Raw genomic sequence first — 17846 nt, 5'->3', positions numbered from 1 at the left:
TTCTGTGTAGCCCTGGCTGTCCTGGAACTCACTCTGTAGACCAGGCTGGCCTGAACTGAGATCCACCTGTCTGTGTCTCTGCCTCCCGAATGCTGGGATTAAAGGTGTGAGCCACCACCGCTCAGCATCGAAGAACTGTTCTATTCGTGCAATGTGCAGTTACAGTTCTATGCATATCCTGTAACAGCAACGTCCTGTAGAGGCTATAGCTGAGCTCAGGTAACACAGCCTTTCATTCATTTTCTCCCAATATAGTCAACATATTCTTTGCATCTTTAGAGAAAGGCAAGGAAATGTAATTCCGATGGGGGTTGGGAGAAGCTAAATTTGTATTTTTTGACCCTTTGAGCAAGAACGTATATACCATATATATGTATATGTATAAATATACATATACATTTCAAGAAGTGAAAAGTACTAGTTTTTAAACCTAGAGTCTACAAAGTTCCAGTTGTTCTCCAGATGGTCTAGTGCTTACCAAAAGGCAATCCTTGAGACTCTCCAGATCCCTTCATTAACAAAGCATGAATAATGCCAGAAAAGGCAACTGAGCCAATGCTGAGGAAGACTGAAGCCATGGTAACCATGAAGAATCACTTTACCAAGTGTTGGCAATGTGTTAAGGACACAGCAGAGGCAGTAACTTCAAAGGCAGAATATGGTATCTATCATCACACCAAGGAGTTTGGCACAAAAACTCAGAAGTTGAGCCAGAAAACAATTATTAAGCCACATTTATTTCACCCCTTAAGTAATCTAAATGGGAGACACACACCCTCAAGGACAACGTCCCCCGGCTCCGGGGCATCGTTGTTCAGGGAACTCCAAACTGTGCTTCTTTTCTTCCGCTTCAAAGAGACAACTTTTGATTGCAGAGATCTGTGGAGGGCTCACTGTCCTTGGGTTTCTTGCTTTTGTTAATTTAGTACCCAAATTCTGGTTGTTGGTTTTGTTGTTTTTTTTTTTTTTCCTCTAACTGACCCAGTCTCACTTTCTGTTCAACAATGTTAGTATTCCTCTGAGTGTGGGGTAAGGCTAGCAATCAGCAGCAGTATTAACAGACGCTTCTCAAGAATCTTCTTTAAATAGCATGGGGTAACGAGAGTGATAAAAAACAACGTACTAACTTAGCAGTTTAGCTCACAACAGTATCTACCTCACAATAGTTTTCAGTTTAAAGAATATTGTCTTTGTCGTGTCTGGTGACTCACACTTGTAATCCCACACTCCAGGTGGCTAAAGAAAGAGGATTAAGTTCAAGGCCAGCCTGGGCTAGCTACACAGCAAGACCTGTCTCAAGAAGACTCCTTTTTGTGGGGCAGGGAGGCTGGACTGTGGTGCTAGGGGCTGGACTCAAGACCTGAGTATAAGAATACTGTCTTACTGCCTACCTCTTGCCACATCCAGGGGGAGAGGAGACAACAAAGGTTGCTTCTTAGCAAAAGAATAAACAAAAAGCCCACCCATGATCCTTTTCTCGGAGCATGTCAGTGACAGTCAGAACTTTGACCAAAGGAGGGTGTCGACGTTTCTGTATGACAGAAGACAGGTTCATCAAAGTACACAGGACGGTTTTCAAAAAGAAAACAAAGGCTGCAAAGCACAGGACAGGGCAGAGAAAAGCCACTAAATTGCTTCGAGTTTAAGGCTGGTTTCAACATGCAATGCATTTTTTGAAAATGACCTTTAGCATAATAAAGGCTTTCTAACAAACATCACAATTCTTCCTACACTCTTTTGTTTTACCTTTCAGTTAATGCATATCTATCTGAAAGATTCAAACTAACTCATTCTTTTACTCCTTTTTACCACTATGTACCACAAGAAAAATGACTGCCTTTGAAGTTGTGGTATAGCAAAAAAGACATGGGTCAGAATCCTAGCTCTGCATGTACCAGCAGTTCTGGCCTTGGGTAAGTCAATGATTCAGCTTCTCAACCATAGAATGGGAAGACACAAGGATTAGAGACACAATGTATAAAGTTCTTAGAACAGTACCAGGGGCACATAATCATTACCATCACTATCAGTCTCATGCAATAAAACAAAAACCCAAAATACAAAATCAGCAAAACAATCAATATTCATGTAATAAATATCCGAAAAGCATTTTTTTTTTAAAGATGCACAAGTCAATCTTGTAAGATTCTGACAACCCTGTCACCTGCTTTATTTCTGGAGAAGGGTAAAGGGAAAAGAAAAAAATATTCACTTGAATTTGAGGAGCAGCAACAATGGAGTAACCATCTGAACCTCTGCGTTCCTCTGGTCCACAGGGAAAACTTCCTTGCTTCAACAGAGTTTAATTTCTCCCTAGCACAAGATCAACCATTTTTGTTGAGATGAAAGAATAAACCAACTCAACAGCACCAATTGGGGTTTAACACAGAAAATGAGGCCAGGTTTCTCCTTTCAAATATGCAAAGTTTACATTAAAATATGTATAAATCATAGCTGGTTTTCCTCTTGATTCAACCTTTCCACGTCCTGTAATAGGAGCCCCAGGAACCCAAACAGCACGTGCATCACTAATCAGATATACAATCCAGCTGCCCCTCCAAACAGAATCTGATTACTAACGGACTAGACTGGAAGCTGTCCCAAGGGATGGGAAGCAGTAACTATGCTCTCAGGGAGAATGGATACTGCGGATGCCACCAGTCAAAGAGCCGAACACTGTGTACTGGGTCCAGGACGACTTGCACACCCTGTTCACTGCGCAGATTCTGACCACCACGGACAGGAGAATCTTGGAACACCAATCTCACTCGGTGATGCCGCATGTCTGTACTCACATTAATAGTAAACTACAAGAGAAAGGCACATTCAGCGTTTAAGTTAAGTTTAAATGTGTGTAGTATTTAATTTAACCTTGGTTTCTTTGTGCTCTCCTTGACTGCTCTACACATAATACACCTTAGTTCAGTCTCAAGGTTCATCTCTTAAGTTATGATACCAATACATTTGTAAAGACATAAAAGGTTCAGGGTGATTTTTATGCTTTATGTATCTAACATGTTAAAGGGCCTTACAGATAAATAACTTAAGATCAATGCACACACTCTATCACAAAAGCCATTTAATTGTGTTATACATATAGGATAAAGATAGAATTCTGATAAGATACTGATGAACAAGTCAAGCACGAAACTTAATACATGAAACCCAAGTCTGACCCCACTTTTTTGTAAAATAAACCAAAAAAACCTCCAAGTATTTATATGTAGACTTATACAGAATTAGTATGACATATATGGAATATGAATAACAGCAAGATCATTAATGTGGCTTAACATGAAAGGAGGGAGAAGTGCCTATGATAAAAAATAGTATTATGACACAATTTCAACAACAGAAAATTAACTACAAGAGGGTGTATACTTGAACATATAAACAGACACACTTGAGAAACCCAGATACTAAATGTAAAGCAAAGGATAATCAGACTACAACCCACAGCTCCAGAGAAGCTAGGAAACAAGGAGGACCCTAAGAGGAATGTACAGATCACCTTGGGAAGGAGAAGCAGAGGAGATCTCCATGAGTAAACTGGGGATAAGGGGGGGCGGGGGGGGGGGGCAAAAGAGGGGAGGGGATGGGGGATGACAACATGAGGGAACAGGATGGTCGAGTTGGGGGAGGGATGGAGTGGGAGAGCAATGAAGGAGAGATCTTGATAGAGGGAGACATCATGGGGTAAGGGAGAAACCTGGAGCTAGGGAAATTCCCAGGAACCCTTAAGGACAATCTCAGACTAGACTACTAGCAATAGTGATGAGGGTGTCTGAACTGGCCTACCCTGGTAATCAGATTGGTGAATACCCTAACTGTCATCATAGAGCCTTCATCCAGTAACTGATGGAAGCAGATGCAGAGATCCACAGCCAAGAGATGGAAGAGGGATTATATGAGGGGGGGGGGGGGTGTGTGTGAAGATCACGATGGGGAAATCTACAGAGACAACTGAACCAAGCTCAAAGGAACTCACAAACTTTAGACTGACAGCTGTGGAACCTGCATGGGACCAGACTAGACCCTCTGCAGACAGGAGACAGATGTATAGCTGGGTCTGTTTGAGGGGCCCCGGCAATGTGATCAGGATCTATCCCTGGTGCATGAGCTAGCTTTCTGGATCCCATTACCTACGGTGGGACATCTTGCTCATCCTTGATGCAGCAGGAAGGGGCTTGGACCTGCCTCAACTGAATGTACCAGACTTGCTGTCCCCCCATGGGAGAATTTACCTTGTTGGAGAAGGGGATGGGGGGGAGGGAGTGGAAGAAGGGATGAGAGGGGGATCTGTGGTTGGTAAATGTAAAATGAATAAAAAATTACAAAAAAAAAAAAAAAAAAAAGGAAACAATCCCCAGAAGGTTAAATGTATTTATAGGAGAGCGGCAGGCTGAGTCAACTCTACTTTCTCAATAAATTTATCCATTATTTAAAGTCTTCATGATACATACATTATCTATCATTAAAAAATTAAGCTTTTTCATCATAGAGAGGAACTCCACACATCTCTGAACACAAGCCTAAGACACACAGAGGACAAATGGCAAAGAACATGAACTTTCTGGCTGCCTATCCAAGTAAGTATTTTTAAAACATGCAAAGTATAAGCTACAGGTACATATATTATTTACTCCTCTAACTACTGGCCACGTTCTGAAGAATCAGAGCATCACAGGAGGACAGAGCTGGTTCTCCTCTAGTTTAATATTCCATTATGGCAGCACATGAATGCCCAAAGTCCTGACAGTGCTCATGTGTGTGTTTACCAGTGTTCCCGTCAGGACACCATTTCTCAACCATTAATGATCACTGCACATACAGGAAGATGTGAAAGCCTTCCTTTTCTTACAGAGGAGACAGGCAAAACATCCTCAGATATAATTACCTTCTCCCCATATCTGTCTGTCTTTCTAATATGCAAATCTGATTTCAGACTTTGTTTTGTTTTTATCTGGGAAGTGTTTGTTTTGTTTTTTTTCTTTTGTGGATTTTATTTTGGCTTTGGTGTGTGTGCAGCCAGTTGATGGGGGCGAAGGGGTATAGCCATGTATTATTCTGGTTTTAATTTGGGGCTTTATTATTCTTCAGAGATTTCTTCTTAATAGTTAAATCTACAAATCCTTTTTCAAACTCCAGATACAATGAGAATCTATAGAGGAGCTGAATCCCCACTTACCAAGGTAAATATCATCCCCATGACAATAGGAATAAAGATGAAATTGAGGGTGGTAACCTGCAGCAGGCAGCAGTCCTGGTCAGGGTTGGTGTGAACATCCTCATATTGAATGGGTGGTTGCAACCGTTCTGTACACTTGCTCTTTAATCTAGGGGACTAAGGAGGACTAAGTATTAATCTAGTGGTTCAGAGGAAAGATGTATGCTCTTTAATGCTGTGGAGGAAAGTCCAATAGGTAAACTAAAGTTAATAAGGTAAAATTTTCTGTCATCTCCTCTTTGTATTCATACTGGTTTCTATGCAGAGATCAAAGACAATCTACCTGTTAAGAAAAGGGAAAGAGCATGTTTACGTTAGTAAATACAGCCATGGGTTTCTATTTCATTTAGATACAATTTCCACCATCAGACAGTAAATGGCTCTAGCAGCCACGCTCCAATGTTTGAAAGACTGCAAATTCCATGTGATCTGTCAGACTTCAAAGAGTATCTGCTGCAGAAAAGGGGCAGATGCAGAATCGACCTCCAGATTCCAGGAACCCTGGGACAGGACTCAGCAGTCTCACGACTAAAGGAGCTCTCAGCATTCGGCTTCCCACAATAACTCCAGTCTCCTGTCCCATCCCTCCACTGCTTAGTGGACAGAGGTGTCTAGTTGACATCACAGACTGCGAGTTCCTTACGAAGACTTGGAGTCAGATTTCTTCACAAGAACCATGTTTTTAGAAATAAATGAACAGGGAAGTACGATGCCCGACTTTAAAAAACTCTGTGGGGCTAGCAAGAGGGCCCAGCAGTGGAAGTGCTGCCGTGCCTGTCATCAAGAGAAGGACAAGTAGTCAGGCTGTGCTGGCACACACCTTCACTCGGAGACAGAGGCAGGCAGATCTCTGAGTTCAAGGCCAGCCTGGTCTACAGACTGAGTTCCAGGACAGCCAGGGCTACACAGAGAAACCTGCTGAACCATCTCACTAGCCCAACTATCTTAAATGTTTGACCAAAAGGGTATGTAAGTAATTTCAGTACATTACTAAAATGTTCCTAACTTTTAAATATTTACACACATAAAAAGCTCTTATATATACACTCAACCACTGAATATTTTGCCATGATTTATCTTCCCTCCTTCCTCTCATTTTGTTTTGTTTTTTAAATTATAATTACGCATGCCTTTAATCCCAGTACTCAAGAGGCTTGGTCATCAGGGAGTAGCACTCACTACTTGGGAGGGATTAGGAGGTGTGGCTTTATTGGAGTGGGTATGGCCTTGCTAGAGGAAGTGTGTCTCTGGGTGTGGTAGTTTGAATGTAACTGGCCCCATAATCTCTTTTTTTTTCCCCCAGGGGACCGAACCCAGGGCCATCTCCAACCCCAAAATTTCCTTTTTTTTTTTTTGGTTTTTCGAGACAGGGTTTCTCTGTGTAGCTTTGCGCCTTTCCTGGAACTCACTCTGTAGACCAGGCTGGCCTCAAACTCAGAGATCTACCCGGCTCTGCCTCCCAAGTGCTGGGATTAAAGGGTTGCGCCACCACCGCCCTGCGGCCCGATAATCTCATAGGGAGCTGGAGCAAGTATGTCACTGTGGGAGTGGGCTTTGAAGTTTCCTATGCTCAGAATACTGCCCAGTGTGTTAGTTGACTTCCTGTTGCCTGCAAGATGTAGCACTCTCAGCTCTAGCATTGAATCTGCCTGTATATCACGATGTTCCCCATCAAGATGATAATGGACTGAACTTCTGAAACTAAGTGAGCCACCCCTATAACATACTTTCTTTATGAGTTGCCGTGGTCATGGTGTCTCTTCACAGCAATAAAAAACCCTAACTAAGGCACTGGGGGTGGGCTTTGAGGTTTCAAAAGCCCAAGCCAGGCTTAGTGTCTCTCTCCTCCTACTGCCTGAGGTCCAGATGTAGAACTCTCAGCTACTTCTCCAGCATTATGTTTGTCTGCATGCTACCATGCTTCCCATCATGATGATAATAGATTAAACCTCTGAAGCTATAAGCAAGCCCCAATTAAATGCTTTCTTTTATAAGAATTGCCAATGTCATGGTGTCTCTTCATAGCAATAGAACACTGACTAAGATACTATGCATATGTAATATTCCTTAGATGCCCACAGAAAGTAGATGAAGGTAGGGGTGGGATGTGTGAGGATAGATGTGTGTGTCAAGTGCACGTGGAAGCCAGTGAGCTCCCGCATTCTGCCCATTTCCACCTGCCCAGCACCGGGCTTACGGAAGCATACCACCACATCAGTTTTTACATGAGTTTTGGGGAACCAAATTCAGATCCTCATGCTTGTGACAAGTGTTTATCCACTGAGCCATAGCTACATTTACACAGACACACACACACACACACACACACACACACACACACCCCTTTTATAGCTCTGTTCTCTGATCTGGGAATCTGTCAAGGTTTATCTTGGGTAACAACCCAAAGTTGTTATTCTTTTTTTTCCTCCAATATAAAATAGTTCCCGCCAGGCATGGGGGCGAACACTTTAATCCCAGCACTCAAGAAGAGGCAGGTGGATCTCTGTGAGTTAGAAGCCAGCCTTGACTATAAAGAGAGTTCCAGGACAGCCAGGGTTACACAGACAAACCCTGTTTCAAGTAACTGAAAATAAAAGAGTTCCCTCAAATTTATTTTGAAATTTACTCTACTGTCATATAAGAAATGGAGCCTTTAGAAGGTGATGATGTCATAAGGACTCCTCTCTCATGAATGAGATGAAGACTCATTAAAAATCCCAGTACTTGGGAGGCAGAGGCAGGTGGATCTCTTGTGAGTTCAAGGCCAGTCTGGTCTACAGAGTGAGTTCTAGGACAGCCAAGGCTACACAGAGAAAACCTGTCTCAAAAAAAAGAAAAAAAAAAGGTAGGAAGGCTTTAAAATGGATTCAGGCCCTTTGAACCTTCCACCACGGCTATGTGAGAACACACAAGGTACAATAAGGCACCATCTTGAAAACAGAAGGACCAGAGCCTCATCACAGAACATGCAAGTACCTTAATCCTGGATTTCCTAGCCTCCAGAACTATGAGGAAATTAATTTCTATTCTTTATAACTAACCCAATCTCTGGTACTTTGTTATGGCAGCACAAAAGGATTAAGACATGGTGAAACTCATTAAATAAGGTATCTGAAGGGATGCAGCGATGTCTCAGCAGCTAAGAGCCCTTGCTATTCTTGAAAGGGACTCAGGTTTGGTTCCCAGTACCCACAAGGAGACTAACAACTGCCCATAACTCCAGTTCCAGGGAATGTGACCCCTTCTTCTGGCCAACACAAGTACCAGGCATACACAGTGCAATGGATCCATGCAGGCAAAACACCCACTAGACAAGCCAGACATGGTGGCACGTCTGTAATCTGAGCACTTGAACAACGGAAGCAGGCAGATCCCTCTAGTTTGAGGCCAGTCCGGTCTACATGGCCAAGTGTCAAGACAGCCAGGGATACGTAGATACATAGACCGCGTCTCAAAAAAAAAAAAAAGTCATACAAAATAAAAACTCTTAATTTTAAATGAGTGTAGATAGTGGTTTGAACATATGAGTATAGTGCCCTAGAAGGCCAGAAGAGGGTATCAGATGCCCTAGAACTTAAGTCCTCTATAAATGCAGTACACTCTCTTACCCTCTGAGCCATCCAGCCCTAATAACAATCTTAAAAAAATTAAATTTATAAAAATATAGAGACAAAAAGAAGAACACATGCCTGTTTTTTGAACTTGAAGTTGAACTCCCACATTGGTTCTTGTCTGTTCCCAACAATCTTTCTGCACCAGAAAAGTAAGCACTGGAAAAAAAAAAGCAAAAATCAACTATGGGAATGACATTAAAACACATTATTAAGTAACAAAAAAAAATTAGTAAGCAAAACTATCTGTGAAGCTCTAAAGCCAACCACAGCTGCGATGCGGAGGACTGGCTTTGGTACACAGGCCGACTTGACACCGGGGCACCATGAAGACAGTCACAGTGCTATCACAGAGGAGGAGAGGGACCAATACCAGTCAACCTCGGAGGCTTGCTAAGATCAACCCTATACTCTCCTCTGTAAAGACAGAAATATGTTCGACAGTGCGGGGCATTTCTCTGATTCAGCAGCCAGTGCTCTTCATTAAAATACAAAGGCAGCAAGTAGCCACCAGGCAAGACGGTTAACAAGGCCACAAAGCAGACAAGGAGGGCTAGCCCGATAACAGGAACAAGCCACTCAGGACCTTCTGGAAACAGACAGCTGTTATGGAAACCAATGAGCTCAGCTGAATTCGGTCTAAAGCAGCTAGGGTTCAATGAAGTCAGGCTACAGCTAAGGTTAAGCACAAGAAGTGAAGTACCTCCCAGGGGGCAGGGGGTGGGTCGTCCGCCGTGCCAGCTGTCCTGCCTCCAGACATGCCCTGTACGTCCTGCTGCTCCACCAAAAATAATGGGCTTGGCTTTTAGGGGAAAACACTTCGGCTGCCATCACAACGGCTCCAGTGTCCCACACAAGCTATGCTACTGAAAAGAGAGAGAGGGGATCAAATACAAAAAGCTGGCGTCCGGGAAATGGGACAACTTCCTTTAGGCATGCTGGCAACTGAGTGCCATGCAGTTACAGGCACATAAGTGGTGAGGCCATGCACCAGGCATCTGCCACTACAGGACCCATATCCTCTTCAGAGGATCTCTACCAAGACAAAAAGAGGCTGCCAGGTAGCGTGTGCTCACTACCTGGAGTAAGAGCTTATTTTTCAATCCACTTTGGCTTCATAATCTACTTTTTAAAAAAAGACACAGTAACAAGAATATAAAGATACGGGTAGTTTAGGACGTAAGCAGTAGCCCTTGCACTGTGCACTGGAGCCGCCAAGATGTGTCAAGCATGAGGAGTTTGCCCAGTCAATGCTGCCCTGTTCCATACCCGGCATGGTTAACTCTGTAACGATTACCACCCTCCTTGGAGTTAATCGGATGGAGAGTAGTAAATGCTTCTAGGGAGGAAGACACTGCAAATGTGAGATGGGATACTGTCCACTCACATTACAAGCAGAAGCAGCTTCAGGGTGACACTCTACTCATGCAGCACATTACTCCTGCCCTAAATCCATCAGCTAGCATTCTATGAAACAGACTTAGGTCCTGATGACCTCCATTGGTAAGTGTTGCAGAGGGGATCTTGGTTACCTTGAAATCAATAGTCCCTTTTACTTCCTGGAATTAATATAACCTTAGAGCTCAACTAGGAGAGAAGAATCATATAACGTCTATGAGCATAAAGTACAAGAGAACAGGAAGTGCTACAGAATGGACTAGAGTGGATAGAGTTGTAATAATTACCTACAAATTCAAAAGGTAAGAAAATTACACAGTATCAGTTGAGTAAGACAAGGGCTAAGACATCACCTTGCCTAAATAACCAAGACTACATTCATCTAGCTTGGTAAAGGTGTTCACCAGCGAGGAGAAATGGGCCAAGGACTAATAGACCTACTTATTATTCAGGATACCAGAAACGTGAATACAGCGTAGGAATGTAAACTATGCAGAGAATCCTAAGATAAAAGCAGACTAAAACATAGGAAGATTTGGGAATCCTAAGATCCATGAATTGGAGTACCTTATAGTCTCTGAGACAAATCACCACAGAGCCTGGCAAGAGCCTGGCAAGAGCCTGGCATGGGGCTTACCAAGTAAAGACGTCTATACCAGAATCCTGAAAGGAAGTCAAGAGTGAAGTGGAATCTCAGATGCCAAGGTTACTTTAGAAACAGGAAATTGGTTGAGTTACTCATGCTCGTTGAGTCATGACTAAGCACTTTTGTGAAAACTGTTGTATACACCTACCATTCAAGTTCTACCCCTCCTAGCCCAAACTTTCAAAACCATTCTACCTACACTGGTCAAATAAAATAAAAATAAGTGCATAAAAAGAAGTTAAAGAGACTAAGAAATACACTAAAAGCAAAAGAAAGCTTTAAAGAAAGGATAGCATAAACCAGCCCAGAACAGCAGAAATGTGTTGGGAGAAATGAAACTTCTGAATCCTGCAAGTTTACATCAGCCAACTAATGGGTTGGGACCAACAGCCCTCCCCATCAAGAAGCTACATACAAGCCACTGGAAGAGGCCCGCCACACAAGAGTCCATTAGCCAAACCTCAAGAGCAATTCTCACTTACTTTGGAATTCTTTAGTATGCTGGGAGTGCTTTCCGGAATGGCTGGATTCTTGGAGATTCGAGCAGCAAATGGTTCATACATATGGTACAGAGATCGGATCACACATGCCCGGAGACAGCGCAGCTTCTCCATGGACTCTGGTCGCAGCCGCAAAGGCAAAGAAGCATCCAGCGTGTAGTGCCTGAAACATGACACATGACTCCTACCAATATGTAACCTGTCTCTCCTGCTCTTCCTCAGTCCCCCAGGACTCCTGGTTTCATGGGAACTTCGTTCCACTGCTGGGTACTAGCTTGCCTAGTTCTCACAAATACCATCACCATCTCCTTAAATTACAGATGGCTTTTGCTTCTTCATCTTGTAACCGTGTAGTTCTCCACCTTTTTTGGTTTAAATGTGGATTATTTCAGGCTCTACAAAATTACAAGCCTCCTAATTGATGATAGTGTAATATACTTGAGTTGCTCAAAGAGAACCTGTCCTAGAGAAGAGCCACTGGGTTCCCTGTCAGACACCTCAGCAAATTCTACTCCCTGCTAACTTAGCATGCATCCTCACCACAGCTCTACAGTTTATAAAGTCCACTACAGCTCTGTACTCCACATTAAAATCTAGCACTTCTGACCATGTAATAAGAGGTATCTCCGAGAGAAAAATCTAAGTTCTCTCTGGGACCTGAAGCAATACTGCTTGGGAAAAAAAAAAACACAAGACACTAGCTGGGGTAAGGTGGCAGCCACTGGGAAGACAATCAATCACCTTCGACAATCAGTAACGTAAGATTCAGAGAAGTATCAAGAAGTCCAAAGCTAGGGTCATGGCCAGGCACAGAGTAAAGGAAGTGAGAGAGCCCACCGTCTTGGGCACAGGTCCAATCACAAAGAGCAATGCAACCATGACAGAGAAAAAACTGTGGTATTTGTGGTCGCACCTTCGGTACAACCTGGTCCAAAAGGCAGCAGTGCAAGTGACAGTCCAAGCGTTCTTACAGATCAGGGAAAAGTTCACAATGTCCTCAGGACGGATATAGGAAGCCAGCAGCAGCCAAATATCCATAGGATACTCTTCTCCTCCGGCCCCGTCCAGGTCTTCTGAAACAGAAAAAGAACACTGTTCTGTGTTCTACTATTACACATATACCCTAAGATAGTCACTTCAATTCTCTCACAGCTTGTACATTTAAGAAAAGGCTTTTAAACAGGTCCAAGGAAGCCCCTCAGGCTGATGGCTTCTGATAATCCTAGCCGCTAAAATCTTCTATTAATGTTCTTAAGGCCTTTGTTGTGTGGATGTGCATGTGTGTATACATTTTCGTGTGTGGTCACATGTGTGTATGTGTGTGTGGAGGCCAGAGCGTGTTCTTCCATTATATTTCTACCTCATTTTTTGAGACAAGGTCTCTCACTGAACCTGGAGCTCACCAACCAGGTAGAGAGGCTGGCCAGCAAGCCCCAGGAATCCTCTCTCTTCCTCAGCACTGCTGGGGCCACATACCCACACTGCCACACTTGTCTTTTTACATGACTGCTGGGAATCAGAACTCATGCCCTCATGAATGTGCACCAAGTGTTTTAAAAACACAAGTTTTTAAAGTTCCTTTGTGTATATTTTAACAATCAACTCCAATAATTCCTCAACAAAAATGAAGAAACTATTATTTGCTTTTTGTTTTTTTGAGACAGGGTTTCTTGGTATAGCCTCGACTGTCCTGAAACTGGGCTGGCCTTGAACTCACAGAGATCCGCCTGGCTCTGCCTCCCAAGTGCTGGGATTAAAGGCGTGCGCCACCACCACCACCACCACCGCCTGGTGAAGAAACCATGAAGCCCATTGTTAGATAAACAGACACTGGGGCTGAAGAGATGGCTCAAAAACGAAGAGCACTTACTGCTCATCTTAGGGTTTCTACTGCTGTGGTAAATAAACACCATGACCAAAAGCAACATGAAGGGGAAGGGGTTATTTCCTCTCACAACTCTCAGGTCACAGTTCGACACTAAAGGAAGTCAGGGCACAAAGTCAAAGAGAAGCCATGAAGAAGTGCTGTTCACTGGTTTGCTCCTCAGGGCTCCTCGCTCAGCCTGCCTTTTGTTTTATTACATTTGAATTATTTATGCCACAGAATGTGTGTGTGTGTGTGTGTGTGTGTGTGTGTGTGTGCGCGCGCGCGCGCACAAATGACACGGCATGTGTGTTGAGGTCAGAGACAACTTGTGGGTGTCACTTCTCTCCTTCCTGATGCAACCCCAAGGACTGAATTCAGTCAGCATGGGACAAGGACCTTTTCCAGCTGAGCCATTTCATCATCCAGGACCATCTGACAGGGCAGCACCACCCATGGTGGGCCAGGCCTTCCCACACTGATCATCCATCAAGAAAACACACCACAGGCTTGCCCACATGGCAATCTGGCAGGGACACTTTCTCAACTGAGGTTCTCTCTTGCCAAATAACTCTACCTTGTGTCAAGCTGACAGAAACAAACAACAACAACAAAAAAGCACAACCAGGACACTGCTCTTTCAGGGGACCAGTATGATATTAGCACCACATCAAGAAACTGACAAATGCCTGAAATTCCAGCTCCAAGAACATGATACCCATTCTGGCCTCCAGGGGTTCCCATACAGACATCATTAGTTAACATGCAGACACAGACACACACACACACACTTTTTTTTTTTTTTTTTTTAAATGAAGGGGCTGGAGAGAGAGCTCACAGTTAAGAACACTTGCTACTCTTCCAGTTTGGTTCTCGGCGCCCACCAGGCCACTCATAACCACCTATAAATTCAGCTACAGGGAATCTCACTCTCTCTTCTGGTCTCTGCAAGCATGCATACACAACAAATATTCACACACACACACATAATAAAAATAGTGTTTTTTAAAGATACTACTCCATATCCATTATAATTTCATAAGTAAAATAATAATAAGTGTTGGCAAGGATGTGGAGATATTACAATGTTCCTATGATATTGCTAGAAATATCAAATGATATGGCCATTTTGGTGACTCCTCAAAACTTAAACAGAGTACCACACAATCCAAAAACTGCATGCCTACTTACTACCCATTAGTAATGAAAGCATTTACCCACACAAAACTTATCCCTAAAGTTGCTTCACAATGCAAAATAGCCAAACACAAGGCAATAAAAATGAACTGTTAGGCCAGGCAGTGGTGGCACGCGCCTTCAATCCCAGCACTCCAGAGGTAGAGAGGACGGCAGATCTCTTGAGTTCAAGGCCAGCCTGGTCTACAGAGGGAGTTCCAAAACAGTCAGAGCTACATAGAGAAACCCTGTCTCAAAAAACAAACAAACAGAGCCGGGTGGTGGTGGTGGTGGTGGCGGCGGTGGAGGCACACGCCTTTAATCCCAGCACTTGGGAGGCAGAGCCAGGCAGATCTTTGTGAGTTCAAGGCCAGCCTGGTCTACAAAGTGAGATCCAGGACAGGCTCCAAAACTACACAGAGAAACCCTGTCTCGAAAAACCAAAAACCAAAAACCAAAAAAAAAAAAAAAAAAAAAAAACAAAGGGAGTGTTAAGTTTTGGGCTGGAGAGATGGCTCAGAGGTTAAGAGAACTGACTGCTCTTCCAGAGGTCCTGAGTTCAATTCCCAACAACCACATGGGGGCTCATAACTATCTGAGATCTGATGCCCTCTCTTGGCCTGCAGGCAAACATGCTATATAAATAATAAATAAATAAATCTTTGGGGTTGGGGATTTAACTCAGTGGTAGAGCACTTGCCTAGCAAGCACAAGGCCCTGGGTTCGGTCCTCAGCTCCGGAAAACAAACAAACAAACAAACAAAAAAAGAATTGTCTGTACATAGTCCATATGGATGAACCTTAAACACATTAAGCCATGTGAAAGAAATCAGACCGAAAAGAGCATGCTATCATTCCATTTGTATGGAATGTCTACAACAGGTCCATCTGCAGAGAATGAAATTAGATCAGGTGGGGACAGAAGCAGTGATGCTAATGGTTTGGGAATTCTTTTTGGAGTGATGGAAATGTTCTATACTTAGCTCAAAGACAAGAGAACAACTGAGAAAGTAGTAAAATTACTCAATTATATACTTTAAAATACAAGTGACGCACACATATACACAATGACAAATTCATATTCAGTATTTAAAAAAAAACCTTTAAAAAGTTAGAAAATTTCAAAAATGTACACACACATATGTATACAGACATAAGGAAATATATGTGTATATATAGATGTAAGAAAATACATGTATATATGTATATACATGTGTGTATAAATACACACACACATATATATCCATCCCTAGCAGAATTGAGAAAGAGCAAAGTATAATAAAGGTAATTTGGGGATCCTGGGAAAGAGGGGTATCACTGACAACAACTGGTATAGTAGAAGTATTATCCCCTCTTAGAGCTCCCCTTACATTGAAAAAGAACAGCATCAATCACCACAGACAGAACTCAGAATCCTCCGGAAAGCAAGCCCCATACCTTTGTGTCTCTTGCTTTTCTTTTTTCTGGAGACTGATCTTTCGTGTGTGCTTTCCTCCTGAGCGTCCATCTCATCACTGCTGTCCATGATGTCACACGGCTCACCCACCCCAGAAAGAGCCTCCTCTGCAGGAACCCGGGAGGCTTCCAAGCCACAAAGAGATTTTACTAGGAGAAAACAAAGAAAGAATTAAATGCACCTGGTCCCATCCAAAAAATACTTAGCCAATGTATCAGCAACCATGGAGGAAAGAGGCAATGTTGAAGAATGGTGAGGACCTATAACAAAAGCTGAAACAAAATTGTAGCATTTTAATAACCATAAAAAAATTGGAAAACTGGCAAATTGTTAGCAATCTAAAGTTGCAGGAACTGACTCCTTCCAAGTGCCAACTTCGGGGAAGGGTGCACAATTCACACGCTGTGAGCCCTGCAGACAATAAAAGCAAAAGGTCGTCTAGTCTCATGCACCTCAACTCTGAGGAGCAATGGCTTCAGAGAAACAGGATCCAATTTAAGCCTGTCCCTGCACTAGAGACATGTGACATAAAATACAAATCTAAGAGATCCAACTGCAAAAATCTTGAAAGCAAGATGAAGGTGGCAAAAAGAAAATAATATGCCCAAGTAATGGATGTCAATTGCATGGTAAAAGATACATAAATTATAAAACCAGAGAGACTGGTATCAAGACGTGACAGGGGAAAGTAATGAGTAAACAGAGTTGTGTGGAATTCTGTTGTTGTTTTATGGGCTGACTGTTCTTTTGAGACAGGATCCCACTATGTAGACTGCTGTGTAAACCAGGCTAGCCTTGAACTCACAGAGATTCACCTGTCTTTGCATCCCCAATGTTGAGGTTAAAGGAATGCCTACCCCATCTGGTCACAAAGTTGTTTTTTAATTCAAAGAGGAAACGAAATATCTCAGTTCCAGAATCTGCCGATCAGGGCTACACACACCCATCCCACCCCCAACATGAGAAAGCAAAGAGTGAAAAGAGCAAACACGCTCATGGCCAGATGCCCAAAGGGCCGCAAGAAAAACGTCAGGGCAAATTCTAGGAAAATACACCACCTAATGCTCTCTTGAGGGCATGGGCATAAAAAGATCCACGAAAACCTACCTTCCTGCTGAACAGCGTTGGCCACGGCTTTCTTGACCCGTCCAGACCTCACAACCGCCGGATCCGAGTTGGCATAATCCGCCACGGTCACTGAAACAGAGCACAGCGCCAAGGCCTCCTCAGACTCCCGGGCAAAGTCTCCCGGGCGGGCCGCTCCCGGTGGAGTCTTTCCCCGCCAGACGCGGCTGCCCAGCCCCCCTCCGCCACCCGGCCCCGCCCCTTGCCCACCTCGGCCCGAGCAAGCGTCGTGGGCCCGGAACTTGAGCCGCTTCCCTCTCTTGGGCATGGCGACAGTGTCTAGATGAGACCCACTTAGCTGGCCGGGGCCCCGGGCCATGTCTCGGCCCCGAGAGCCGGCTCCCGGAGCCGCGGAGCACTTCCACCCGGCTCCGCGGCCATCCCGCACCGAGGTCGGGGCTATCGCGATGATAAGCGAGGGCTCTGGGTCCCGTTGGCAGCCGATGCCCCTCTCGGGGAGCCAATCGCCTCCAGGCCCAGGTAGACGTCATCAGCCGGCGCCCCAGTTATAGCCGAGGCTGGGTTCCCCAAAGGTAGCTGGTGTTGAACAGGGCGTGTTCGACATAGTCTTTTCTGGGGCGTTTGGTGTGTTAGACCCAGTCCTCCGATTGGTGTTGATTAGAACCAATAGTTTACATCCTGGTCTCCCCGGTTATTCCTGCTAATGATTCTATTCCCCGCTTCAGCGTCTAGATTGCGTATACATGGTTATCTTCGTTCTCTCTTTCCCACTCACGCCAACTAACCTGAACGTAAATATCAAAGTGTTCGCTATCATTTCGTTTACAAAAGCTGTAAAATTCTCCATCCAGACCTGTGGCTATCGCCTGTGATACCAACACA

At 43.9% G+C, this 17846-nt stretch overlaps 1 protein-coding gene across 2 annotated transcripts; it reads right to left on the bottom strand.

Moving 5' to 3' along the window:
• Positions 1 to 716: 716 nt before the first annotated feature.
• Tmem183a (transmembrane protein 183A) lies at positions 717 to 17740 on the bottom strand. Of its 2 annotated transcripts, none has more exons than XM_059280380.1 (8): positions 17214 to 17740; positions 16986 to 17075; positions 15860 to 16027; positions 12296 to 12452; positions 11365 to 11545; positions 8917 to 8997; positions 5189 to 5344; positions 717 to 2807 (listed from the first exon to the last, which is right to left on the bottom strand). In XM_059280380.1, exons 1-8 carry the CDS (start codon positions 17320 to 17322, stop codon positions 2622 to 2624), a joined length of 1128 nt encoding a protein of 375 aa, XP_059136363.1. In that variant the 5' UTR covers positions 17323 to 17740; the 3' UTR covers positions 717 to 2621. The 2 variants fall into 2 exon arrangements, with proteins under 2 accessions (XP_059136363.1, XP_059136362.1); XM_059280379.1 differs by having other exon boundaries at positions 12296 to 12455; positions 17214 to 17731.
• Positions 17741 to 17846: the final 106 nt, after the last annotated feature.

The sequence above is a fragment of the Peromyscus eremicus genome, chromosome 15 (genome assembly GCF_949786415.1).
Source record: "Peromyscus eremicus chromosome 15, PerEre_H2_v1, whole genome shotgun sequence".
NCBI lineage: Eukaryota > Metazoa > Chordata > Mammalia > Rodentia > Cricetidae > Peromyscus > Peromyscus eremicus.
The sequence above is the reverse complement of the archived record's forward strand: the minus strand, read 5'-3'. Positions and strand labels throughout refer to the sequence as shown.

What these genes read in the sequence shown, in the direction of transcription:
- Tmem183a (XM_059280379.1), bottom strand. Translation starts at nt 17,322, where the DNA reads ATGGCCCGGGGCCCCGGCCAGCTAAGTGGGTCTCATCTAGACACTGTC. An exon ending in CAACGCTGTTCAGCAGGAAG is followed by an intron (nt 16,028 to 16,985) that starts GTAGGTTTTCGT and finishes GTTTTCTCCTAG; the next exon opens with TAAAATCTCTTTGTGGCTTG. An exon ending in GCATACTAAAGAATTCCAAA is followed by an intron (nt 8,998 to 11,364) that starts GTAAGTGAGAAT and finishes TTTTTTTTCCAG; the next exon opens with TGCTTACTTTTCTGGTGCAG.